Genomic DNA, 27,331 nt, shown 5'->3' on the forward strand with positions numbered 1-27,331 from the left:
TTTCAGATGTACAGCCTGGATTTAGAAAAGGCAGAGGAAGCAAGAGATCAAATTGCTGACATATGCTGGATCATACAGAAAACAAGGGAATTCCAGGAAACCATCTACTTCTGTTTCATTAACTATGCTAAAGCCTTTGACTGTGTTTATCACAACAAACTGTGAGAAATCTTAAAGAGATGGGAATACCAGACCATCTTAGCTGTCTCCTGAAAAATCTGTATGCAGGTCAAAAAGCAGCAGCTAGAACAGGATATGGAACAATGGATTGGTTCCAAATTGAGAAAGGAATATGTCAAGGCTATATATTGTCAAACTGCTTATTTAACTTATATGCAGAGCACATCATGTGAAATGCTGGGCCAGATGACTCACAAGCTGGAATCAAGATAGCCAGGAGAAATATCAACAACCGCAGATGATGCCACTGTAAAGGCTGAAAAAGAGGAAGTAAAGAACCTCTTAAGGATGGAGAAAGAGGGTGGAAAGCTGGCTTAAAACTCAATATACAAAAAACAAAGATCATGGCATCCAGTCTCATCACTTCCTGGCAAACAAATGAGGAAAAAGTGAAAAGAGTGGCAGATTTTATTTTTTTGAGCTCCAAAATCACTGTGCACGGTGACAGCAGCCACGAAATTAAGAGACACTTGCTCTTTGGAAGAAAAGCTATGACAAACCAAGACAGCATATTAAAAAGTAGAGACATCACTAGGATGACAAAGTTCTGTATACTCAAAAGCTATGGTTTTTCTAGCAGTCACGTACGGATGTGAGAGCTGGACTGTAAAGAAGGCTGAGTGCCAAGGAATTGATGCTTTTGAATTGTGGTGCTGGAGAAGACTCTTGAGAGTCCTTTGGACAGCAAGGAGATCAAACCAGTCAATCCAAAAGGAAATCAACCCTGAATATTCACTGAATGTACTGATGCTGAAGCTCCAGTACTTTAGCCACCTGATAAAAAGTCTACTCATTGGAAAAGATCCTGAATCTGGGAAAGATTAAGGGCAGGAGGACAAATGGGCAACAGAGGAGGAGATGATTGGATGGCATCACTGACTCAGTGGAGATGACTTTGGTCAAATTTTGGGAGATAGTGAAGGACAAGGAAAGCAGGTATGCTGTAGTTCATGGGTTGCAAACAATAAGACACGACTTAGCAACTGAGCAACAATAACAACAACATGGAACTCTGCTTTCTAATAAATAATATCAACTCTGCTCATAAATAAAATCACCAATCATGAAGCTAGTACAGCAGTGTAACTTTTCATAACAGATTCACCACAAACAAGTGAACCTCAAAGCAGCCATCTCCGTTGTTTTCTTTAACCATGACCTATTCTATCCACTGGTTGGTTTGTACAATTCAAGATACAATTTCTATAATGGGCCACAATACTTTTTAAAATTGCCACCTTCCTGTCAACTTTATCCACTATTTCATCTTCTCTGTCATAAAGGTTGTCAATGATGATGTGGTAATAATGACAGTATCACTTCTATTATAGAGGGGAATACATATATATATATGAATTAGGCACCATCCCCATTTACATTTTTGAGGACACTCAAAGATAACAAACTTGCTCCATTTTATGAAGATGCATAGGAGGTAAACTGAAAATGGATAAGTCACAGCAGGGTAACCATGGCCCACAATACACAAATTACATTAAGAAACTCAGAAGTATCACAAGACAACATTTCCTTAAGTATAGACAAGCTCTTCCGGCCTCTCTTATTTACATCTTCTTGCTGGTTACAAACCTTCTTCCCTGGCCCCAATTCCTTCTTTTGTAGTTTTCTCACCTTCAGCTCCTTACACTGTCTGCCCACGTGGAGTTCTGTCTACATCATATTTAAGACTCTGTGTATGGCAATTCCCCAGCAGTTCAGTGGTTAGAGCTCAGTGCTTTCACTGCTGGGGGCCCAGGTTCAATCCTTCACTGAGGAATTAAGATCCCATAAGCTGCATAATGTGGCCAAAAAAAAAAAGACCTCATGTAAAGGTTGACTAAACTCACACGAGGTATTCTCCATCATCCCCCATATGTGGAATATTAAGCACAGAGGAACTCCAGCAGGTCCCTTACTCTCACATTAGAGATCTTACAATCTATCTGTCTGGAGAAGTCTGGTCAAGAGTGAAGAGAGATGCTGTGATCCATCACAACAAAAAAACCCAGACCCCAGAATCCACAACTGTCTGTACATCCTCTTCAAGGGATGCTCTCTAACCACTCCCACTTCTACCCCAGACTTAGCCCTTCCCTGTACTTATCTCTACCAGATAACTTACCAAGTAGAATAATAAGAACAGATTTACTTTTCTATCTCCATGACTGACCCATTCCTTGAAGGGTAGGATTACATCTTCCATGTTTTTGTATGACCCAGCACTTATTGGCATGCATAAAGTCACAAAATATTTATTTATATATCCATTAAAGAAATGCATATGTCAAGAAGCTATAATAGAGAAGTTTAATAAGGCCAATCTAAAATAAAAGCCATTTTACCCTGAGACAAGCTGCCAATACTGTCAGGAGGAGCATGCTGCTGCTGCTGCTAAGTCGCTTCAGTCGTGTCTGACTCTGTGCGACCCCATAGACAGCAGCCCACTAGGCTCCTCTGTCCCTGGAGGAACATGGGTGAGTATTTTTTTCCTCTGATGTTCTTATTTTTTGGTAAATGTTCTAGGGAATAGAAAAATACCTGGGCATCCGAGTGTGCTTCAAACTGTGTTGTTCCACCTGTTGCCTGATCAAAGGTGTATATGAGACGGATATCTTCTTCATGCAATTCATGGCCTTCCACAACAATGGTCCCTATTGGAAAAGCAACTGTCACTGTTACTCAATCAGTAACCCACTCCTGAAGCTGCCCTGCTACCAATATACTGTGCTACTCTCTAATAAAAACTTCAAATCATCAAGCTACAGTCTTTAAGAGATTATGTCTTACTGACTGACTCTTACTGACTCATGACTACTGTTGTAGTCAAGGATGAGATAAACTTTCCTTAGACTACACCATGCTATCTTAAGGCCATTTATATCACCAATATCTACTGCTGTATATAAGGTCCTAGATCCAAAAACATGTGCCAGAGGCAACAAATGAATCCCCATCATAAACATAAGCAGCAAGCTACAATGAAGAAAGCACAGTCTGTAGAGTCAAGCTAGACTTAGGCCTACCACTCAAAGGTGGTAAATCCCTGGTGTTCTTCTACCTGCCTATCCGGGTACAGTCAGGGTGAAAAGAGGTAGACAGCGTGAAGGTCTGAGCATCATACCTATTCATGGTAGGCAGAACATGTAAACAGCTGAGGATGGCAATTCCCATTTCCCATACCATTTACTATAGTAATTCACAAAACAATCTTCTGGATCTTTGAGCAATGGGCTGTCATTTTCACTTTATGTCACTGTATTCTAAAAACTGCTTTCCATCAATATGGAACAGTTCACTCAGAAACTACAGTTTAAAAACTACAGGCTTTCAGTTTCAAATAAAGCTTATTTCAAGAATTTTTAATATTTTGGCTAATTGGTGAAACAACTTGAGATTTATGACCTGAAGGCTGATCAAAGATTTTGTTAATTTAACAAATCAAGCTGAATTAGTACTGATTCAACTTTTAGTTGCTAGTCTCTAATGTTTTATAAATTTTATCTAAAAATTTGGGGAATCTTATGGACATTTCCCCCAATTTCCATAACTACTCATCTGAGTTATGAATCCTTAAATCTTTCTTCATGACATTTCCATGCTTATGATTTTCAATTTCAGAGGGAACCCAAACAATCAAACACCTTGTACCCTAGGATTGCTGCAGGAAGTCAAACAGCTGTAATCAGACCATATATGATTCTAATCATGGCAGAGGTCAGAACTCCTGGGCACCTGGAACAGCTTCCTAAAGATTTCCTTCAGCACACTTATCAAAAATATGATTATATTCATACATCTTTAGCGTCTACCAGCACCATGAGGGTAAGGACAATGTCTGTCTTATTCAACTCTATGTTCTCAGTGTCAACAAACAGAAGGGCTTTAAAAAATATTTGCTGAATGAATGGCTCCACTCTTGCTCAATTGAGAACAAAATATGTATTCTAGATATTTCAGAGAAACATTTTAAGTTCTGACACAGTTTTGGAAGAAGCTCCAAACCTCAATGCTAAATCCCTTTCATTAAAAATACTTAAGTGTTTAAAAATTACAATTTTGAATTAAAATTAAAAGATAACTTTCTTCTTTGAATATCTTCTGGTCTTCATTCTGGCAACTCAAGTCATCTTTTTGTCTACAAGCAATATCTGACAAGGGTAACACTCTATACCACTGGGTGGTGAATCTGAAGGGTTTTGCTCTCTCATTAGGGTAGATTTTTCCAGGCCCATATTAGCACTTATAGAATTCAATGGTAACTTACAGTTTATCCATCTGACTCAATGATTTCAAGTAGAAACCTAGCTGAAAGTGAAAGTGAAAGCCACTCAGTTGTGTCCGACTCTTGCGACCCCACGGACTGTATAATCCATGGAATTCTCCAGGCCAGAATACTGGAGTGGGTAGCCTTTCCCTTCTCCAGGGGATCTTTCCAACCCAGGGATCGAGCCCAGGTCTCCTGCACTGCAGGCTGATTCTTTACCAGCTGAGCCACAAGGGAAGCCCAAGAATACTGGAGTGGGTAGCCTATCCCTTCTCCAGGGGATCTTCCCGAACCAGGAATGGAACTGGAGTCCCCTGCATTGTAGGCGGATTCTTTAACAACTGAGCCATGAGGAAAGCCCCTAAACCTAGCTAGAATGAATCAATTCCACAAAACATCTACCTGTGAGAATATTCACTGAAATATTAGTTATACTGTTAAAAGAATGGAAACACTGAAAGCACCAACAATAACAGACTGGTTAAAAAAATACCAGGTATCCACAGGAAGGAAAATTTTTGCAACACTTATTGAAATAGCATTTTAAAGACTGACAAAACACAGAAATGTTTATAATGTAAAGTGAAAATGCAAAATAAAAAGGTAAATGAAAACCAAATAATGTAAATATAAAAAAGTGAAAAATGTGAAATAAATTACAGGGTGATTCCCATTTGTAAAGCTATAATTATATGACTACATACGTATATAGGATGAACTAAATCAGAATTTTAACAGTGAACTAAATCAGAATTTCAATCTACATTAAAAGGACGGGTGATGGGTCATTTTCATTCTTTGTACTTTTAAAAAAATAAATTAGCAGAATTATTCATAATAAATATTTTTATGAACAGAAAAAAAAGTTCTAATTTAAGGGAAGGCTGTAATAGTAGAAATCAAAGAGGAGGCTAAATACAAGATATCCATCAGGTTGAGGACACAAATGGTGCCTCCCAGTGAAACAGATGCCCACCATTTTCCTGGAACCGCTCCAGCTCCTCATTGCTCAGCTGTTTGATGGATGTCATTACCATCTTGAAAGCTCCTTTCAGACGCTTCCCCAGGACCATGTGATCTGGCTCTGCCCTTAGGCGAACGCCATACTTGTTTTTATCTGTAGATAATGTAACTTTTCGAACATTCAATTCCTGTATTTGATAGACATGCAAAAACAAAAACGAAACAAATGAAAATATGTCCACAAAAATTTGAATACAAATATTTATAGCAATAACCAAAAAGTGGAAATAACCCAAATGCTGATCGACTATGAAAGGATAAATAAAATGTGGTATATCCACCTAGTGGGCCATCATTTAGCAACATAAAGGAAAGAAGCATTAATATGTGCTATAACATGAATGACCCTTGGTGCTAAGTCACAGAAGCCAGACACAGAAGCCCACATATTGTATGATTTCATCTACAGAAAATGTCCAGAGTGAGCACACCCAGAGACAGAAAACAGACAGAAAACAGGACTGTAGGATCCTGAGGGGAAATGATGCATGAATGATAATTTGGGGTCTCTATTTGGGGTGATGAAAATTCTACAAAATTGTGGTGATGACTACACAACCCTAACTCAATTAACAAGGACTGTAGCATTAGAAATATGGACTTCATGTCTCAGGGGTAACCTTTGCTCAAGCAATTTAACTGTCAATTAACCAGAAGAATCAGTTAATTGTAGTATTTCATGTCTCCCTCATGCTAGCAAGTTAAGGATTACTAATGTAGTAGGAAATGGTGACTACACAGCAGGAAATAAGAAAATGAAGTATCATGGAATTGTCAACTGAAGCAAATTATATGGAAATATTTTGCCATTATACATTACTATATTATTTGATCTCAGAGTGCTCAAGATATTTAAGTATATTCTATTTTTATCCGTATCTTAAGCATTCTTTACAGAATTTATATTTCCTTAGTTATAACCTTTTAAATTTCTAAAGAGTTTTATAAACTCTATTTATCCAGAATTCTCAAGTAATTCAAAACCAAATATAGAAATTATTTTCTATCCTTAAATATTATCTGTGAAAGGAATAAAAATGAAATTTGAAATATATATTTCATTTAAAAACACCATAGGATAAAGCTTTCTGGGAGGACAACTGACAAGACAGTTTAAACTTCTGACCTCACAACTCCACTTTTAAGAACCTGTCCAACATCCACACTGTCAACTAGCAATTGGCACCTGCCATCGACTTATCTGGGCTTCACGGGTGGTACTAGTAGTAAAGAACCTGACTGTCAACAAAGGAGATGACTCAAGAGACACAGGTTCGATCCCCTTGGGAAGACCCTCTGGAGGAGGGCATGGCAACCCTCTCCAGTATTCTTGCCTGGAGAACCCCATGGACAGGTGAGCCTGGTGGGCTACAGTCCATAGGGTAGCAAGGAGTGGGACGTGACTGAAGTGACTGAGCACACATGCATCTACGTATACCTGTACATTGGCACCCCACTCCAGTACTCTTGCTTGGAAAATCCCATGGACAGAGGAGCCTCTTAGACTGCAATCCATGGGGTCGCTAAGAGTCGGACATGACTGAGCGACTTCACTTTCACTTTTCACCTTCATGCATTGGAGAAGGAAATGGCAGCCCACTCCAGTGTTCTTGCCTGGAGAATCCCAGGGATGGGGGAGCCTGGTGGGCTGCCATCTATGGGGTCACACAGAGTTGGACACGACTGAAGTGACTTAGCATAGCATAGCATACCTGTACAAGGATTAAATTGTGTTGCTGCAGCTGCTGACCTTCACTAACCCCCTGAAAGGAGTTCAGGGTGGACAGCAGAAATGAGACATTCTGTGCTTGGGGAAAAACTGGCAGGAGAGGTCTTTAGATAGGTGTTTTCAGGAGCTGATTTTATAAGCCCAATTCTTGAATCTCCCCATGGAAAGGCCCCCCAAAACCTTCATGGTGGTAACTGTTCCTCGTGACTAGCAAAGCTTCACAAGACTAGCAGAAACCTTCTGGAAAAAAATGTACTTGACTGCATGTATTCCCCCTTTACCAAAATCACATATATACTGACCTTTCCCCACTGCTTCTTAGGAGCACCTTCTCAGAGCTATCTGAGGTGCTGTCTCCTGGGCTGCATCCTCATTAACTCACATAAGAGTTAACTCGCAACTCTTATGTTGTACATTTTTTAAATCTACAGTTAACAACTTATTTGCACAAGCGCACACACACACAAACTTTTATTTTTAATCTGAAACATAAATTTCCAACAATACTAGAGTAACTAAATAAATAATGATGCAGCCAGAAAGTGAACACTATGCAGCTGGCAAAAAGAATAAATTAGATCCCTAATGTTTTGTTTTTAAAGGAAGAGTTCTTTAAAAATATTTATTTAAAAATTTTATTTATTTATTTGGCTGTGCTGGGCGTTCGTGGCATGCAGGATCATTAATTGCAGCACATGGAATCTAGTTCCCTGATTGAACCTGAGCCCCCTGTGCTGGGAGTGTGGAGTCATAGCCACTGGACCAACAGGTAAGTCCTAGGGCTCTATGTTTTAACATGGAATGTTGTTTAAGTAATACTATGAAGTGGAAACAATTAGTAAAAAACTACATATATGATCATCTCTATTCACAAATAAAACCAGTGATGTGCGTATTTGATGTTTAGTTGCTGAGTCATACCTGACTCTTTGCAACCCCAAGGACTGTAGCCTGCCAGGCTCCTCTGTTCATGGGAGTATCCCGGCATAGGTTGGGAAAATACTGGAGTAGGTTGCCATTTTCTTATCAAGAGGAATCTTCCCGATCCAGGGATCAAACTCAAGTCTCCTGCAGTGGCAGGTGGATTCTTTACCACTGGGCCACCTAGGAAGCCTGCATGGGTGTAGATGTATGTACAAATGTGTCTACATGTACGTAAAATGCTAGGAACAACCCAGTAGGAGATACCGTAATGAACATCCCTGTAAGTGGGAAATGAGACATGACAGAGTGGCCAGGGTGAGAAGAGACTTTGTCTTGTACCCAATTGCTAGTGTTTATTTATAACCAGTGTTTACTTGATACTTGGGTAATTTGAAGGACTAAGCTTTTTCTTTTTGTTAATTATCAAAAATTACCTAGGGGAAGAAAAGTGGATGAAGGGATAAATGATCCAATGAAGGTGAAAAATTCATGGACCTTGAAATCACTGTTAAAGAATTATAATTACAGGGACTTCCTTGGTGGTCAACTGGTTAAGACTCTGTGCTTCCAATGCAGGGGGTGTGGGTTTGATCCCTGGTAGGAAGAACTAAGATGCCACATGCCCCCAGCATGGCCAAAAAATAAATACAAATTCTTAAAAAAATTTTTTTAATTACATTGCAAAAAATTCATGATGAATCAAAAAGCAAACTGTAAGATTTCACAGATGGTTACATTTATGTATATACTGATAAAGAATACTAATCAAAATAATCTTCCCAAGGACAGAAGCCTGTTTGGACCAAATCACACAAATCAACTGTCTTACCTCAATGATATATTTCTCCAAAGACTTAACTTCATTAAGAGCTTCCTGATCTTGATGGATAACAACAATTTCTTTCAAAGGATACTAGAAAGAAAAGGGAAGGGAAAGTTCACTAAGCATCCAGTCTTCTAAACTGCAGAAATATGAATGTTACATGTTCTATCTGAATTTCAAGCTCTAGACTAAACAGGCTTAACTAGTATTAAGTCATTCACAGCCTTACTGCAAAAAGAAATTAATGCCATTGCTGGAAGCCCTTTATATTAAGAAAATACTCCAAAGACATAATTCTCTAGGTGTATGCAATTTAAAATAGAAATAAAATCTCAAACCTTTATTGGAATAGTTTTGCGGTCTCGAATCACTCGGCCAAGTTCAATCACAGACTGCATTCTAGATACTGCACTCTCAGTTTTCTTGTCGATCAATTCCTCACTGATTGGGAGAGGTAGGAACATAAAAGATAATAGATTTAAAAAGAGAAAATCTCAAAGAAGAAACGTGCTTCATTGAGGAAGAAAGTCGGATGAGAGATGTGATGGTGTGGTTAGCTTCCCAAGGGAGGCTCTTGGGAACATAGTGTGACTGTTTTGGGGGCTTATAGTGAGAGGCAGGGAGAAGGCAATGGCACCCCAGTACTCTTGCCTGGAAAATCCAATGGGTGGAGGAGCCTGGTAGGCTGCAGTCCATGGGATCACAAAGAGTCGGACACGACTGAGTGACTTCACTTTCACTTTTCACTTTCATGCATTGGAGAAGGAAATGGCAACCCACTCCAGTGTTCTTGCCTGGAGAATCCCAGGGACGGGGGAGCCTGGTGGGCTGACATCTATGGGGTCGCAGAGTCAGACACGACTGAAGCGACTTAGCAGCAGCAGCAGCAGCAGTGAGAGGCAAGCTTGAGCCTGATGCTCAGTGCATAGCAGCTCCCCAAAACGATACCAAAGGCCTACCCACACCCTACATGCCACAGCTCTACAGGGGATTCCACCCTAAGTATCCCTCTTATACTCATTCTGTAGCCTGAGGAATAGCTCAACTGGAAGGCATGGCATGGGTGAACTGGAGCAGGGAGCTGGGGCCCCCACATGAGTGCATCTCTAGCAACTCTCCTTCCCATGGCCCAGGTGACGCTTAGGTATATTTGATTCTTACCGAACATGGGGCAGCATGAGGTAGTGAATACTGAATGTGTCCTTGTCCTGGACAGAAACAGGGTCAATCAGTGTCTTCAGATTCTGATACATCAATTCAGTAAGAAAAGGGGTATAGGGGGCCTGTATAAGGACAGAAAACATTATGTCATTCATATGTAGCCATCATTAACTGATCTCAGAGTTAGAAACAACTAAAACATTTTAGAGAAATGACAGGGGAATATGCACAGAACTGGACATGAGGTTAATACAACATGCCCTAAGAAAATGACCTCATTTTGAACTTGGTGAGACACACTCATGAAGCAAAGAAGTAGGACTACAGACAGAAGTGTCCAAAACATCCTTGAAGATGTCCATAATAAAAACAGGAGCCGATGACCACATGGCAGTTAGGTCAATTGCAGAGGAATGAATATTCCTAAAATCTCAGAAACCTCATCTGTAAACTGGGGAAACACTACCTGCTTAACAGGAAGAAGGAATGAGCTCATACATGAGACACCAGGTAGAGGACCTGGGATAAAGCAGGTTCTCATTCCATGTATGTTTAGGAAATAAACAGAAGGCTTGTATCATTAGAGTGAAAGAGCAGAAATAAGACACAGGAAACTAAGGGTGGAATTTTTACTTACATATCATTTAATGAATATTTCAATTGGTAGGAACATGTCTCAAGTGAAATACTGTTTGCAATATATGTATTTGGTTAGCTGTTAGCTCAAGACCTTCCCTGATACTCACAGATGATTACAGGACTTTAAAATGTAGAAAAAATAGAGAACAGATACAAACAGAGGACAGTGCAGCAACTGGGCACCACAAGCAGCCCACAGGGCTAGAGCTTTAGAACGGGATCAAGCATCTTACCATAAGTCTGCACAAAGACAGCAGAACACTAAACAAGGTCTCCAGGGCCTTAACACAATCCTCTACTCCATTTTCACCCTAAGGATGAAAAACACACACAGTAAACTGTTAAAACCAGTAGCTCACTACAGAGAAAAAAAAAAGGTAATAAAAAGGGGCAAACTCAGCTATAATTAAGTTATCCAGAGATAACATAACTACTTTAAACATTTTAATGTTCTGTTAAATATATGTGCATACACACACATACATGCACGTGTATGTAATATATTTTAACAAAACAAAATTACTGTTTTGTTACAGGATTTTATCATTAACACATTTGAAGGTAGTACTGATGGGCAGTGGTCTGGGTGCACCTCACTCCCTGTTTTGGAGCATTGCTGTTTATGCATAGCTTAAGTTCTGGGACAGGCTCCATGCTTCACTCATCCTATATCCCCAAAGGCTTAATGAAGAGTATCATCAATAAGTAACTGTCCCTCTAGTGTTAGAAGCGATGAAGTGCCCATCTGAAGATCACAGCTGTACCGAACAACATTTGCAAAATACCTGCATGAATTATTTGATTTTAACAGGTCTGTTCAGTACAGTCCTAAATGGCCTGAGACTTTGCCTCTAATATGATGTCTATAATTGTGTTTTGAAAACATGTGAGATGACTTTTAAACTTAAGGATTCCCCTATCCAAAACATGGCAGTACAGTTAATATGCAACGTAAAAGGAAAAAGATAGCTTCACCAAGTGAGAGCATTTGAAAACGCCCTTTTTCCTTTTGGTTGTTCTCATTTTTCCTCAACTCTCATACTTCTTGCACTTTCTGCTCTTCCCAATAGAAGCCTGCACTTACCTTTAATCTTCTACGGTTCATCCGAACATACCAATTGGTCAAAATATCCACAAACTTGACCAGGCGAGGAACCACAGTATAGAGCCTGTAAGCTGAAAGTAAGACAACCAATTGGACCGTGAGAACATATAAAAGTCTTGGGAGCTTAAGATAGGGCTGGATACAAGAAGAGCAAGTAGGCCCTGCCATTCAAGGGCTATCACATCTATTAGAGAGATAGGTCAGTTTTCATTCCAATCCCAAAGAAAGGCAATGCCAAAGAACGCTCAAACTACCACACAATTGCCCTCATCTCACATGATAGTAAAGTAATGCTCAAAATTCTCCAAGCCAGACTTTAACAGTACGTGAACCATGAACTTCCAGATGTTCAAGCTGGACTTAGAAAAGGCAAAGGAACCAGAGATCAATGCCAACATCCGTTGGATCATCAGAAAAGCAAGACAGTTCCATAAAAACATCTGCTTTATTGACTATGTGAAAGTCTTTGACTGTGTGGACCACAACAAACTCTGGAAAATTCTTAAAGAGATGGGAATGGGAATACCAGACCACCTGACCTGCCTCTTGAGAAACCTGTATGCTAGTTGGGAAGCAACAGTTAGAACTGGACATGGAACAACAGACTGGTTCCAAATAGGAAAAGGAGTACGTCAAGGCTGTATACTGTCACCCTGCCTATTTAACTTATATGCAGAGTACATCATGAGAAACACTGGGCTGGAGGAAGCACAAGCTGGAATCAAGATTGCCGGGAGAAACATGAATAACCTCAGATATGCAGATGACACCACCCTTATGGCAGAAAGGGAAGAAGAACTAGAGAGCTTCTTGATAAAAGTGAAAAAGGAGAGTGAAAAAGTTGGCTTAAAGCTCAACATTCAGAAAACTAAGATCATGGCATCTGGTCCCATCACTTCATGGCAAATAGATGGAGATACAGTAGAAAGAGTGACAGACTTTATTTTTGGGGGGCTCCAAAATCATTGCAGATGGTGACTGCAGCCGTGAAATTGAAAGACGCTTGCTCCTTGGAAGAAAATCTATGACCAACCTAGACAGCGTACTGCAAAGCGGAGACATTACTTTGTTAACAAAGGTCCATCTAGTCAAAGCTATGGTTTTTCCAGCAGTCATGTATGGATGTGAGTATTGAACTATAAAGTAACCTGAGCGCCAAAGAATTGATGCTTTTGAACTGTGGTGTTGGAGAAGACTCTTGGGAGTCCCTTGGATTTCTCAAGAGGCAGGTCGGGTGGTCTGGTATTCCCATCTCTTTCAGAATTTTCCACAGTTTATTGTGATCCACACAGTCAAAGGCTTTGGCATAGCTAATAAACAGAAACAGAAACAGATGTTTTCTTGGAACTCTCTTGCTTATTATGCATGTTTAAAAGTGGGCATAGTCCTTTAGGATGACTGATAAAACATTCAAAATTTCCTGGACTAACCATCCAATTATGCCAAATACAGAGGCATCAACTTTTCCATGAAGAGCTATGTACCAGCTGAGGAATTGAAGACCCCTACATGAACCACCTGATTGCTCTGGCCTCTTAAATCCACTGGAGTGCTGTACCTGAGTAGCAGCACCTGCCAACCCCAGGATGCTGTGCGAGGGTGGTTTATGTTACCAGGGTGCACACAGGGATGCCATTTTTTCTCCACTGGCCACCGACTTTATCAGACCCATAAACACTCAGACCCATCTCAGGTATCCTGGTTAACAGTTTCTTGAATTTCTCACCTTGACTTATGGTTGTCTATCTCCCACTTTAAGGAAACCAACATTACCTACCTTTTCAACCTCTGTCTAAAAACAAATTCATTGTTGTTAAGTAACAGAAATGTGGGGAAATGTCGATTTCCTTACTGTGTTTCTGAATTTCCTAATTTTTCCAGTCTACTTATTTAATAAAGTAGACCTAAAAATAAATTAAAAACATATTAGTAACAAGTACTACTTATTAAGAACCTGCCTATTATCTGCTAGCTACTGCATGTACACAGTTTCTATCTAAGTCTTATAAAAACTATTACTAGGTACTTTTTGGAGATAGAAATGGAGGCTCATAGACTAGACGATGCTTCCCCCAGGGAACAAGTGGTGTACAAGTTGGGATCTGAACCCATGGGCATCCACTACTGAAGCCTGTGATTCCATGGGCCTATATGGTGTCTGTGGTGGGGTAAGGCCACTAGATATCCCCTCAAGACAATCTCTCAGGCCTTGGAACAATACATTTCTACAACAAACAAGCCTTAAAATTATATTTGAGAGGTAAAAAGAAATATTTATTCATCTAGTGTTCTGTCTCTCTCGAAATTTCTATAAAATTTCCTCTATGTTTAGAAAACCACACACCTATGGTGAATTAATCTTCCACAAAGGAGGCAAGAACACATAATGGAAAAAAGATAGTCTCTTCAGCAAGTGGTGTGGGAAAACCTGGACAATCACATGTAAATCAATGATATTAGAACACTCATTTACACCATACATAAAAATAAACTCAAAATGGCATAAAGACTTAAGACATGACACCATAAAACTCCTCCAAGAGAACATAGAAATGGGAACAAATACAAATGGGATGTAATCAACCATAAGCTTTTGTACAGCAAAAGAAACTATGAATAAAACAAGACAATGTGTGGACTAGGAGAAAATATTTGCAAACAATGTGACTAACAAGGGCTTAATTTCCAAAATATACAAATAGCTCATACAAAAAAAATAAATAAATAAAAACAAGAAAAAAAAAAAAATGGGCAGAAGACCTAAATAGACATTTTTCCAAAGAAGATATACAGATGGCCAATAGGCACATCAGATGATGTTCAACACTGCCAATTATCATTTACACCAGTCAGAATGGCCATCATTAAAAAAAGCCCTCAAATAACTAATGCTGAAGAGGATGTGGAGAAAGGGAACCTTCCCCTACACTGTTGGTAGGAATGTATACTGGTATAGCCACTATGGAAACAGTATGGAGGTTCCTTAAAAACCTGAAATTCTAACTTGAAAAGAGGCATGCACCCCAGGGTTCACTGCAGCACTATTTACAATAGCCAAGATATGGAAGCAACCTAAAAGGCCACCAACAGAAGAACAGATAAAGAAGATGTGTGCATGCACACACACACACAGAGGAATGCTCCTCAGCAATAAAAAGAATGAAATAATATGAAATAAAGCCTTTGCAGCAACATGTATGGATCTAGAGAATATCATACTAAGTCAGAAAGAGAAAGACAAATACCGTAAGATATCACTTATACGTGAGATCTAAATAAAATATGATACAAATGAACTTATTCACAAAATGAAACAGACTCATGGACATTTAAAAAAACCAACCAACCAACAAACAAAAACCTTACAGTTACCAAAGGGGAAATGGGATGGGGGAGGGATAAATCAGGAGTTTGGAATTAACAGATACAAACTACTATAAATTAAATAAACAACAAAGTCCTACTGTACAGCACAGGGAACTATATTCAATATCCTATAATAAACCATAATAGAAAAGAATATGAAAAAGGAAAAAAAAAACATATATATCTGAATCACTTTGCTGTACAGCAAAAACTAATGGAACATTGTAAATTGACTATTCTTCAAAAAAAAAAAAGTCTGTGTTTATAAAGAAAAACAATTAAATACTAAAAGAGTAATTATAAAGAGAGAATCTTTATTCCTGGGAGGAAGGCTGAAAAGAGACATACCTGCCATTTCGGTCTCAAAGAACCCAACGAGCGACTGCATAAAGGACAGGACCCACCGGTCTGTGATGTTGGTACTTTCTTTAACCATGTTCTCGTTGTAAAGGAATTCCACTTCTTCTTCCTAGGAAGTGACAATTACTGAAACTTTTTGCATGCATGGGGGAAACCACTGTAAGGAAATGAACTCTTTAAATGATTTAAACTGAAAGAACTAGCCAAACCAAAAAAAATCACAAAATACAGACTCTACTGGCAATCTAAATTGCTGATTCTTAACAATATTTTCCAAGTAAATGCTAAATTTGGAACATTAAGTCCTCAATTAATGAAATACATTTCTGAATGAACTAAAGAGAATTTAGGAAAAAATGATTCCTATTATCAAAGAGTAATTATGAATTCAGAAATATTTCAAAATCCTGTCAGTAAATATAGTGTTTAGTTACCTTAAATCTGAGGAAGGATGGACAGTAAAACTGGGTAGGAATGGACAACTATCTATAAGCTGAAAATGAATACTAGGAGTTAATGTCTTTGCTTAATTTATTTTACCCAGAATGCTCTATTTACCTGCTGCTTTTTCCTTTGCAAATCCTCCTTGATCCTTAAGGCCCACTTCACCTGTCCCTTCTCAACAGCATCACCATCAGGATGGCGAGGGAGCAACCACACTGACTCCTGCCCTGATTTAAGCACCCAGTGCTGTAGTCTGCATCTTTCTGCCAGGCCCAGATAAGCCCCAGAGATGACTGGTTTAACCCAGTCTGTTTTCTTGAGTTCCACACAGGCAGAGGTCTGCAAAGTAGACCCACTTCATGACTACTGGCCTGAGAGGTGGTGGGATCAAAAAGAGGAACAACACTAGGGCCTGGAGAAGACCCTGTTCTTCCTGGTACGGGGGGTTCATTAGCAGACAAGATGAACCAGAGGCAGCAAAACATATGGGGCCTTCTCAGAGGATGCTTCCCAAGTCAGCAGGTCACTGCTCTGAGACACCTTCACGTATATCACAACCACTGTTTTTCATCCCAGCAACTCAATGAGAATTTTTCTTGGAGTCTCAGCCCAAATGCCCTCATGAAGTGGCCCTTCTTGACCACTCATAGGCAGCAGCCTTTACGAGGCACTCACTCTGACAGTAGCTGACTCTTTACTTGCTTGCTCATCATGAATTTGGCTGGCTAAATGAATATCCAAAGCAACTCTTCTTAAACAGGTGAAGCATCTGTGTCTTGCAGAGGTGAGCATCTGCCCAAATGGCAAAGCTCCAGTCCTGTTCTCCTTGGCTCAGCACAGTCCCCAGACAACTGTTGCACCTTCATCTATGGCCTTTCCAACGGCTCCGAGCCCCCACCCATGGGGCCTGCGCAGCCGAATCTCTCATGGAACTCCACCTCACAGCTCACCCCTATCTTTTACAAACCCAGCTCAGTGGGGCAGACCCCACTCCGTAGCATGGCAACCCATACCTTCTGTAGCCTTAGGACGTTCTGGATGAAGAAGCGATAGGCATTGTACCAAGGGAGCAGTACATCCTTCAGGACATCTCGGACACCCTCTTCCTTAAAGCGAAGGTTTTCTGCTCTCACCACAGGGGAGTTAATCAGATATAATCTGGAAGAAGAAAAAATTACATGGAAATGGAATGAAGACAGTAAACCAAATATTACTGACATGTTGACAGGGTAATACCCATATCAGCACTTTTTCTGCAAAATGGGGACATTATAAATACTTTTCAAACAGTCCGCTTAAAACTGACAAAGTTCTCACTTTCTGTAAGAGACCTAGAAAATTCTAAAGGGGAGACCAAGAGTGCCACACCAGAATATGGCGCTGGACTAACCTAGAATCATGTCCTGGCTGGTTTGGCACAGGCCCCAGGAGGCGTGGCAGCACCAAGAAGAAGTAGCCAGGCCCTCCTCCCAGGACTGTGTGTTTAGGCATCAGGGATTCACAAGGGACAGCCACACAAGCATTTTGCCAACACAGAGGGACTCAGAGGGCAGAGGCCAGGGACAGTGTTAAACATTCTGCAGGACAGCCTTCAATACAAAGAATAATCAGGCCAAGTAGTCAGCTATGCCAAGGTTGAGTCTAACAGATAACTGGGGTTGCAGGGCACTGAATAAACTGCTCCTGGGCAACATGGGAACCGCGAATATGCTTGCCCAAAGGCCCTGGGTGTGGGTCTCCTGTTAGTAACAGGAGGATGCAGAACAAGATCTCCGTGGTTCCTTTTAACCTGGGCACTGAAAGTTTATGACTCTATTTCAAGCAGTATCTTTCTCTAAAAAATTTTCAGTATTAATTTTTATTTGCTCTAGCATAAATGTACCTCATATGGTTGTCTGAGGAGTAAGTGCAAAATAGAAATAAATGATATAAGAATTTTAATACCAAGACAGGGAATCTATAGGAGTAAGTCAGAGGCACCAGCAACTAACTTGGAAGTACCTGTGCTACTCAATAAAATCTAACACAGAGACTCATCTTCCAAAAGACCTCTAGATTTAGAAACATCTTTACAATTTAGAAAATGATCTTTGGATTTAAAGTCAATAACATATCAATACAATTCCATGTAATAGACGTGCATTTTTAAAAAAGAGCTAATTATAAACCAAATTAATAGAATGATCAGCATCACCAAAACCATGACTGTATCACTGAATGTAAGATGCTTACATAAGAGACGACAAATACACACAAGGCAGAGCACTGGTCCGTACCTGAGGGCATCAGCACCATATTTATCAATTACTGAAAGTGGGTCTGGATAATTCTTTTTGCGTTTGCTCATTTTTTGACCATCACTTGAAAAACAAAAGGGAGACATCAATTAAATAAGTCAACATCACAGTTTATATATGGCTACAGATTATCTATAATTTGGAATACATAACTGCAAAGGGGACCCAAGCTACTATTAAGGCACAACAATAAGGTTGTTTTGTTAAAATCTGTGTAAGCTTCTTTCAGACTACTGTAGTGAGTAAATGGAGAAGTTTCAGAATAAATGGCAGCAGGAAGATGTAAGAGTATAACAATTCAAAAACACAGCTTTTGTATTTATCCCAGAGAAATGAAAACTTCGATTTACACAAAATCTATGAAGAAAAGTTCACAGTTTTACTCATAGTTGGCAAACACTAGAAACAACCCCAATGTCTTTCAGCAGGTGAAAGATCAAACTGCTGGTCATCATGGAACACTGCTCAACAACGAGAAGGAACTATGGATACATACAACCACCCAAGGGATCTCCAGGAATTACACTGAACAAAAAAAAGTCAAGCACAGAACTGGATACAAATCCATTTATGCATCATGCTTGAAATGACAAAATTAGAGAGATGGGGAATAGATTAATGGTTGCCAGGTGTTGGAGATTAGGGCTGAAGCTGAACTTGGTGGGGTATGAAGGGGTAGAGAAGGTATGGTTATAAAAGGGCAATAGAGACATCCTGTGATGCTGAAACAGGCCCAGTATTTTGACTGTGCGGGAGGATAGAGGAACCTATGCATGAAATATTGCATGCAATAGCAAATGAGTGTAACTGGGGAAATCTGATTAAGATTGGTGAACTGAATCAACAGCCTGATCTTGACGATATGCTATGGTTTCAAGAAACATGACCACTGGGGAAACCAGGCAAAGCACATAAGCAGTCTCTATTAATTTTCGCAACTATAATTCAATAAGATTTCCTTTTTTTTTTTTTTTAAGCACAGACTGTAGAGCCAGACTACGTAGGTACAGAACTAGAATTTATCACTCTGTTGCAGTGTAACCTTACTTCTTCTGCACCTCAAATGCCTCAGATGTTGAACCGGACAATTAAAGGACCCATTTCAAATGGCTCTGGGAGTAATGAGTAAAGATGTATAAATGCTCAAAACAGGGCCTGGGACAGTGCTAGGTGTCATCCCTCACTTTGAAGGGCACATGAAGCAAGATATCTATGTATAATAATTAATTTTCTTATTTTTGTTTTTACTTTTAATGACTAGAGGCAACGGAAGCAAAGGAAAAAATAAGAGTTCTCTATTATAAGCCTCTGGAACGAACAGGTTCTTCATATATTACAAAGAGGACAACTAAAAGTACATTAAAGGACCAGTTCACAGATTAAATAAGAGCTATAAGCAAAAGTACTTTATAAAATTCTAAATGACAAATGCTATTTTATCATTAGTAGTATAATGGGACACATGTCCCCCCTTTGGTCCGCCTCCATTAGGCTTAGTTCTTAATGAAGTCCTTCTCATAAGATAGAGGGATATGTAGAGATAGAATGCTACAGGTGGAGAAGGACAGAAGTTGGATGAAAACAGAAAACAGAAAGAAGTATAAAAGTAGAAGGAAGGAAAGAACAGGAACAGAACTGGTGCATTTCTAAATTCCTCTATTCACAAAGAACGGTTAGATCCAACCAGAAAACGCTCTAAGAACAGAGAGGAACTGGAACTCATCATTATACAAGGGAGTGCACCTGCCTTGCCAGGACAAGTCCATTCACAATCACATTTTTGAATGGTGGCCGTCCAAAGAGAGATGTGGCTAGCACCAGCAAGGTGTAAAACCTGGGGGGGAAAAAAACACACAAAGAAACAGTTCAATAAAATAAGAAATAGAATTCAAGCATAGGAAAGAAAACTGTGTTTACTTATTGCACTGAATTTCTATTTTAGGTAAGTTACATTTCTTGATAAGCACTTAAAGCAATGGTTCTTAAGCCTGGTGATATATCAGGATCATCTAGGGAGCAGTAAAAAAATTAAGGACAGGACCCACTGTAGACCAATCATACTAGAGCTTTTCACTAGGAATAAAATGTACTTTATTTAAAGCAAATAAAACTCTGGAGTGAGGTACTGACTCTCTGCTGGGGACAGTACTATCACCTTCCTTGGGGAGCTAGTTGGACAGCCACAAGGCAGAGGTGGGCAACGCTGGGTGTTCTCTCAGGACCTCCCAGAAATGCCAGGCTGAAAATCCAGAGATGTATGTTGCCTTTAGCACAAGGTCATAGGGGACAGCCTGATGACAAAAGACGCAAAAAGCACTCTCATTCAAAAGTCAAAAGGTAGACTGTGGGAACATAGAAAATGTTTTTATTATATCAGATATCATGCATGCCATTTATTTGCTAGCTAGATTGTTTCCTTAAAGAACCACATCACACCCATGTAAGCTGTCCCAGTGTCATCTAGGACCGGATTTTGCAGTCAAAGAACATCACCAGACACAAATGATGGGGATGGGAGACCAGATCCCTTGAATAAATGATCAGATACCCCTTCCTCTGAGGGCAGGTCAATAGGACCATAGTTCTCAGGAGAGGCAGACCATGCCTGACAGAAGGGGAAGGAGGCAGTGTGCACATGTGGACCCACATGACAGCTTTTAACAGTTGCCAGATCTGGAAATTCCTCAAACAACTTATTGGTCAGTCATCTGGCTTTCTCTTTAAGAAAAGCTGTTTCTATAGAAAAATGGATTGAAAGCTAAAAATAGTACATTCCAGAACATTAAGGCTGGAATTCCAACAGTTTGTGAAGACTACTAGTAGTAAAGACAGAAAATGACCCAGCATTCCTTAAATACTCCTTCAGAAACATTACAAATGAAAGTATAATAAGAACGTGGGTCAGTCCAAAAACATTGTTTTTTGTTTCTTTTTTACTTTATTTTTATAGAATCTGAGCTGGCTTTAGAGTGTCAGCGTTCAGCAACAGCTCAAGGAAGGATGCAATTATCTGCTGGTCCTCACCTCCCCAGGTTAGGGTGAAGGAGATTTCATGCCAACAGCTGTAACTCCTCTCAGCTTCCAATTAATGCCTGTGGCTCAAGCAGGGGGATAAGGAGTGGGGAGGGGGAAGCTCCTGAGGCTCACACGCGGCTTGCTTCTCCCTCCTCCCCTTTCCCTTTGCTCCCCAGCAGAGCACAGCTGACCTGAGGCAGCAGTTGGAGGGAGGTGGATGGGACAGAGCACCAAAAGGAAGGAGCCCTCAGCCCAAGGAGGAAGGGACCTAGCATGCCTCAAGCCTGCACCTACCCGTGGGAGGAAATGATGGGACGACTGATATTACCGTTAGTGGTCACAACATTCAGTTCCCACCTGATGTCATGGGGCAAACAGGACTGGTCCAGGTTATACCGAATCACAGCCAGCTTGCAGTCTTTAGATTATGGCTAAAGTTCAAAACGTGTAAGTCAAAATGATCTATGAGGTCAAATCCCAGGCTCTCCACAGGAGACAGACTGATAGCCCCAAAGAGGACAATCTCGTCACCAGCAATACAGCAGGGTGGGTGGACAGTCCAGCCAGGCCTCAGTCCTCGTGTCAAAGACTCAGATAAATCTCACTGCTGGAATGGAATGGCTCAAAATGGTTGGAAGGACCCCCAAAGACATACATGTAACTAATCAGCATTGTGGCCCAGTAATTCATCTTTTCCTAATTAAAAGGATGAGGGCACCACTTTCAGTAAGGCACCAGATAAAACCAGGGTCCTCCTGACCTGCCCTCAGAGGAAGGGGTATTTATTTGGTCTTAATTGTAGCACATGGGATCTTTGATCTTCCTTGCGGCATGTGGGTCCTTCAGTTGTGCAAGCAAACTCTTACTCCCATCATGGGCTTTGTTTTTTTTTTTTTTTAGATTTTAAATCTGGATTTTTCACAAAGTTATGAGGCTAGCCTTAACACCTGAGTACATTTTCAACTATTCCTCAATTTTGTAGCAACCTCCCCAATATCTTGTATGTAAATACCCACTAAATATTTGAGTAAATGATTTGAAGTAAACCAACTAAGAGGGACATATATTGTTCTGTATCACTTAAACTTCCAATATAATAAATCTCTGTATTCAAAAATGTCAAAGAAATAATTCAAACTCTAAAACTACCGCAGTAATGTAGTAAGAGATACCTTCTCAAAAGACACTTTTTTGGTATGTGGTGGTAAGGCACAGAGGGCAGGAGCAGAGCCTATCTTGTCTGACACAATCTCCCCAGCACCTAGCTGATTAAAAGTAAAATACCTGCTAAGTTAAATCAAATCAATAAATCACTTTTAAGAACAAGGAACATACCATCCTCTGGTTTGGTCAATGCCTTCAGCAATGAAGTCTGCAGGAAATGCATCCTCAAACTCCCTCTTGTTTTCAAATGGATAATGAATTTGAGCATATGGCATGCTGCCACTCTCGAACCAACAGTCAAACACTTCAGAGACACGATGCAACAATCCCTTTCCACAGCGTGAAGGAATGGTCAGATGGTCAATGCTAGTAAACAAAGAAGCAAATGAAGAAATAGCTGCTTCAATTAACTTTAAGCAAAACAGAACATACAGTTTAATTGCCAAAAGGAAACAATGCTCTCACAGCTCTTTTACATGCAAACAGAAATACTGGCAATTATCACAGGCTTTCACAAAGTGTCATCAGTGCTCAGTCTGGAAGGTTATATGTCAGAGTCTCCTGACATCTAACTCAAGGACAGATGCCACCTTTCCTCAAGATGACATGAATCATCAACAGCAAAGTAATTTAGCAAACTAGTGTTTGATCTCTTCATGGAGCTCTATGACATGCAACAGAGACCATGTCTTAACAGGCTAGGACCTAGCCCCATACTCTCTGAATGACAGAACAGAAGTGAATCAAACCGGCAGAAACTGACCTCTCTCTGTGGAGATCTGAGATCTTTGTTCCTGATAGTTCTTCCAGTTCTGCTATTGACCCAATACATACTACCTGTCAAAGATAAAAGGCCTCAGAGTCAAAGATCACATGCAGTTAATTTATGTAACATTTATTTTTAGATTTAGAAACCTTTCATCTTCACAACAGTTATCATCAATGTGGCTCCACATGAAAGACTGTGGGAAACTGTCTGAATAGGTGAGCAGACTTCACTTCTCTGCTACCTATCCCTGTATCACAGAAATTCCCGACAGAGAGAGAATTTCACAGCCATCATCTCAACTACTATTTCTTGAGGATTTACTATGTCCAAATCTCTGCTAAAAGTAATAAGCATAAGTGAAATGCCTAGACTATTGCTCTAAGGCATCTTAGTTTATTCCTGGCACCTGAATTTGGCTTTTTAATCCTAAATCTTCTCAAATTAAAGCTGGAACTAATTTATTGTGTATGAACTGGACCAAATAATCAGATTGAAAGATACCAGGATTATGTTCATGTAAGGAGGCTGGGAAAGGGACTTGGTCGGGGCTATTCATAATGGGGAGTCATCAAACAGGAGCCAAGTTCCTGACTTACACTAGTAGGAGCTGCTGTAGTTCACATCCAGAGGACATCTGCTATCTAACAAACATACACAGCCTTCTTTCTCTGCCCCTCCTGCTCAGTTCTGAAAAGTCGTCTGATTTAGTTAATTCACTCTTGCCTTTCAGGTCCCTATCAGAGATTTACTGAGGTCCCTGGGCTGCTGCTCTTCATAACCGTTCTAATGCTCTTAGCATTCAGCACAGGAAATACATCTATATGTCTGTTATTATTTATTTACACACACACACACATTTGACTTTATAGATTAAAGGTCTATAATCCTTTGGTAATTTTAAGTTGTCCTTTTTATCACTAAAAGGTTGTTTCAATATACTGCCACTTAGTGCAGGGTGTGGAGTCTTTTCTGTTCATTAAAAACTCAGAGGAAAAAAAGAATCTAAGTAACACAAGATAAACAATGTGAGGATTTCCCAGAGACAAATACAACTTGCATTCTTCACTTTTACGCAAAGGGAAATTTAAAACTATATTTAATTAAAGAAAATATAATTTAAAATAAATTTAAAACATATTCTTATTTATGTCATGATATTAGGAAGGAATAAAGAGAAAAAAAACCTGATGAAATAAAGGAACGAAATAATAAAGAAACCATATTCTTTTACCCCATACTGAGATACATGAACGAGGTGCTTCTGCAAAAATCAACACGAGGATATACTGCCCTCCTGCCCTGCCTCACCTCCTCGAAGTCACCGCTGACCCACAGTGGGATAGGAGTGCCCCAGTATCTGTTTCTGGAAATTGCCCAGTCACGTGCATCTTTCAGCCAATTTCCAAATCGCTTTTCTCGCACAAACTCTGGGACCCTGCAATAAACATATCAGATAATCACATCAAAACATTAGTAAGTAAACTTATAAAATTATATCTGCATAAGCCTTTGTATAATCCTTTGTGAAACTAACACTCTGGAATCTGTGCACTCACTTCTAGGAGAATGTTTTCTACAAGGACAGTACCAAAAAACCTACAGTGGTTGTTTCTGCTGTGAATTCATCCCAGGGAAGATGCTCTGTAATATGAAACTCCACAGCACAAAAGCTTCCCAGGCCTGCTCTCCAACTGCAGGACTGCTGCAATTCTTTAACTAATCACCCTGATCCTACTCAGACCTAGTCTTCCGGTCAACCACACAATAGTGCTTTTACTAAAAGTCACTAGGTAAGGGCTCTTAATCACCTATAAAGTAAGAGTGCGAACGAGTGGGGCTGTTTGTAGTCGGTGGGTAGCTGCCTCTCCAGGCTCACCTGCAGTCCCCCTGCCACTGCACTTCAGGGTCCAGGAATAAGGCGAGTACTTAGAACGTAGCTGCTTACCTCACTGCCTTTGCCTGTGCCATCCCTCCACTTTGATAACCTTCAACTTGCCACCCTCCTTCCCCAAGGTTCCTACAGCTTCTGACTGGTAAATGACTCCTTATTCTTTAAGGTTCAACTTTGCAGAAAATCTTGCCAAACTTCAAGCCTGAGTTAGGGCACCCTTCAGCTCCAAAATATCCTGTACGCTCAGGCACTGCAATTAACATCCTAGGTCAATTTATAGGCCTGTACCCTCTCCCCACAATTCCCAATAAGGCAGCCACACTAATTATCCATACTGAGCACTCCACTAGGAAACGAAAAGGTATACAAATGAAAAAAACTACTTTCTCTTGAGAAATCAGGGTCAACTTACTAAGAAATATACAATTTCCTCTTACTGCCCAGAGATTCTCTCCATTCTTCCAAAGTCAAATGCACTATTTCTTACTTCCCCCAAGAACTTCTTGGAAAAGTAAAAACTAGTGATTACCCTCAAAACTCTCCATAAAAAAATGTTCTTCTGGAATACAAAGATTTAGACTTAGATCATTTTTGCACCTACAGTGTACCTGCTTCGTCACCCAGACACGTACGACTCTTTGTGACCCCACGGACTGTTGCCTAGCAGTTACCAAGTCAGTTACCAGGTCAACTGTTGACTACTTCAGTGCCTGTGTTCAGATAACCCTTATTTTTACTTAATAATGGTCCCAAAGTACAAAAGCAGTGATGCTAGCAATTTGGGTACTCTTATTGTGCCTAGCTTATAAATTAAACTTCATCACAGGTGTGTAAATATGTACAGGAAAAGCGCCGTACATAAGGTACAGGGTTCAGTTGTTGTTTTGTCACTAAGTTGTGTCCAACTCATGACCGGTAGCCCACCAGGCTCCTCTGTCAATGGATTCTCTAGGCAAGAATACTGGACTGGGTTGCACTTCCTTCTCCAGGGGATCTTCCTGACCCAGGGATCAAACTTGTGTCTCTTGCACTGCAGGCGGATTCTTTACCACTGAGCTACCAGAGAAATACATTTAGGATTCAATACTATCTGCGTTTTCAGACATCCACTGGGGGGGTCTTGGAACACACCCACCATGGCAAAAGGGAAGAACTACTGTAACACCTCTCTGCAATTTAGATATTAGCCGAAAAGAACAAGGATTCTATCCTTGCAGTATTTATCTATGAACCCACAGTACACAAGGTATCACCGTATTTTAGGAACTCAATAAGTGTCAAAAATAAAGTATTAAATGGCTTCTGTAGTACCTCCAAAGATAAATTTTTATCCTGAAAATGACTATCACTTAAAGCTAGGGGACTCTGACAGTTTTCCAAAGTCATTCAGATCAAATGAATGGCAACTTCTCATTTTCACTGGGTTAAGAAAAATATTCCCCTGTATGTCTTATCATGAGGTAAGACATATCCCCTATATGTCTATCACGAGAGGGATTCTGCTTCTGTTATACAAAATTATTTATTTTGTGTTCCTGAATAAACAAAATAACACACAGCTATTACTATACAATTAAAGACGGCTTTTAAAACAATTATAATTTGGAGGAAGTGTAAACCAATATTAACTACTGACAAAGGACATTATGAAGATACACATTTAACTGCTCACCAGTAACACAGGTCATTGTTCCTCAGCAGCTGATCCACCATGTGCTCCACCCTAACGAACCAGCTAGGCACTGCTTTGTAAATGAGTGGAGTGTCTGACCTGGGAAAGCAAAAATGCAGAATGTGGCTGGTCAGACTGAGGTATGCAGGGACCCAGGGTAAGACTGACCTTTAGTTTCTTACTCACATCACCATCATGTATTAGGTCTTCTACTGCAAATACTAGTGTCTATGTCATCTCCCTCCACGACAGGCGGAAAATGACAGTTAACAAAACTGTAGTTCTGCTTGTGTGACAGCTGTCTAAGAACTGATGTCAACCTCAGCAAAGAGGAAACAGGAATGAAACATGATGCCACTGAACATTCCATTTTAACCCACATCTTCATACTATGATGTCTTACATCACATGATATTCCTCACTAAATTCCATTAGAAAATTGTAGACATATATCTCATCCCAGAGAAATGTGATCTTAACACAAAAGATATTGGTACAGATCTAT

General features: G+C 40.0%; 1 protein-coding gene across 2 annotated transcripts in view; it reads right to left on the reverse strand.

Annotated features, from left to right (window-relative positions):
- IARS1 (isoleucyl-tRNA synthetase 1) overlaps positions 1-27,331 on the reverse strand; it is an 81,267-nt gene that overhangs the window by 15,016 nt on the left and 38,920 nt on the right. For both annotated transcript variants that reach the window (XM_019966564.2, XM_019966565.2), the window contains exons 13-27: positions 26,827-26,925; positions 24,572-24,698; positions 23,258-23,331; positions 22,666-22,860; positions 20,063-20,149; positions 18,295-18,378; positions 17,032-17,176; positions 15,563-15,683; positions 11,828-11,919; positions 10,977-11,054; positions 10,105-10,226; positions 9,282-9,384; positions 8,950-9,033; positions 5,421-5,595; positions 2,719-2,831 (exon numbers count right to left, since the gene is read on the reverse strand). In XM_019966564.2, coding sequence (XP_019822123.2) covers positions 2,719-2,831; positions 5,421-5,595; positions 8,950-9,033; positions 9,282-9,384; positions 10,105-10,226; positions 10,977-11,054; positions 11,828-11,919; positions 15,563-15,683; positions 17,032-17,176; positions 18,295-18,378; positions 20,063-20,149; positions 22,666-22,860; positions 23,258-23,331; positions 24,572-24,698; positions 26,827-26,925 — 1,699 coding nt within the window. The remainder of the gene's footprint in view (positions 1-2,718; positions 2,832-5,420; positions 5,596-8,949; positions 9,034-9,281; positions 9,385-10,104; positions 10,227-10,976; positions 11,055-11,827; positions 11,920-15,562; positions 15,684-17,031; positions 17,177-18,294; positions 18,379-20,062; positions 20,150-22,665; positions 22,861-23,257; positions 23,332-24,571; positions 24,699-26,826; positions 26,926-27,331) is intronic.

This window comes from Bos indicus, chromosome 8 (genome assembly GCF_029378745.1).
Source record: "Bos indicus isolate NIAB-ARS_2022 breed Sahiwal x Tharparkar chromosome 8, NIAB-ARS_B.indTharparkar_mat_pri_1.0, whole genome shotgun sequence".
Taxonomy (NCBI): Eukaryota; Metazoa; Chordata; class Mammalia; order Artiodactyla; family Bovidae; genus Bos; species Bos indicus.